A 382-nucleotide genomic window follows, 5' to 3' on the forward strand; every position below is an offset into this window, starting at 1 on the left:
TTATTTATATCGGGGAGACCATATGTGCATAATAAATATTTGTACAAAATTAGTATTGCACCGATTGCTTTATAGCAAGGATAGGTAATCAAAATAGAAATGCAAAAGATTTATTTCAGATCGTAATAGGAAGAACTGGAAAGCTGGAATATCTGTTTTTATCTCGATTTCCAATTGTTTTTTGCTTCTGGGACAATACAAATGCAGCTAAGAGACTTTTTACCAGTAGCCACCCCTGCCGAAACCCCCCCTGCCAAAGGAACCGAAACCCCTGCTGAAGCCGTGACCACCCCCGCCGAAGGAACCGAAACCCCTGCTGAATCCATGACCGCCGTGACCCCTGCCGAATCCATAGCCACGACCCCCGCCAAAGAATCCTGAC

The 382-nt window shown here is 44.8% G+C and overlaps 1 protein-coding gene across 1 annotated transcript in view; it reads right to left on the reverse strand.

Annotated features, from left to right (window-relative positions):
- Window positions 1-96: 96 nt before the first annotated feature.
- Window positions 97-382, reverse strand: part of LOC119591688 (glycine, alanine and asparagine-rich protein-like) — a 1,036-nt gene continuing 750 nt past the window's right edge. The window contains exon 2 of the mRNA XM_037940437.1: window positions 97-382. This exon is cut by the window's right edge and continues 125 nt beyond it. Within this exon, the coding sequence (XP_037796365.1) occupies window positions 220-382 (163 nt within the window). The 3' untranslated portion in view covers window positions 97-219.

Source organism: Penaeus monodon, chromosome 29 (assembly GCF_015228065.2).
Source record: "Penaeus monodon isolate SGIC_2016 chromosome 29, NSTDA_Pmon_1, whole genome shotgun sequence".
Classification (NCBI taxonomy): domain Eukaryota; kingdom Metazoa; phylum Arthropoda; class Malacostraca; order Decapoda; family Penaeidae; genus Penaeus; species Penaeus monodon.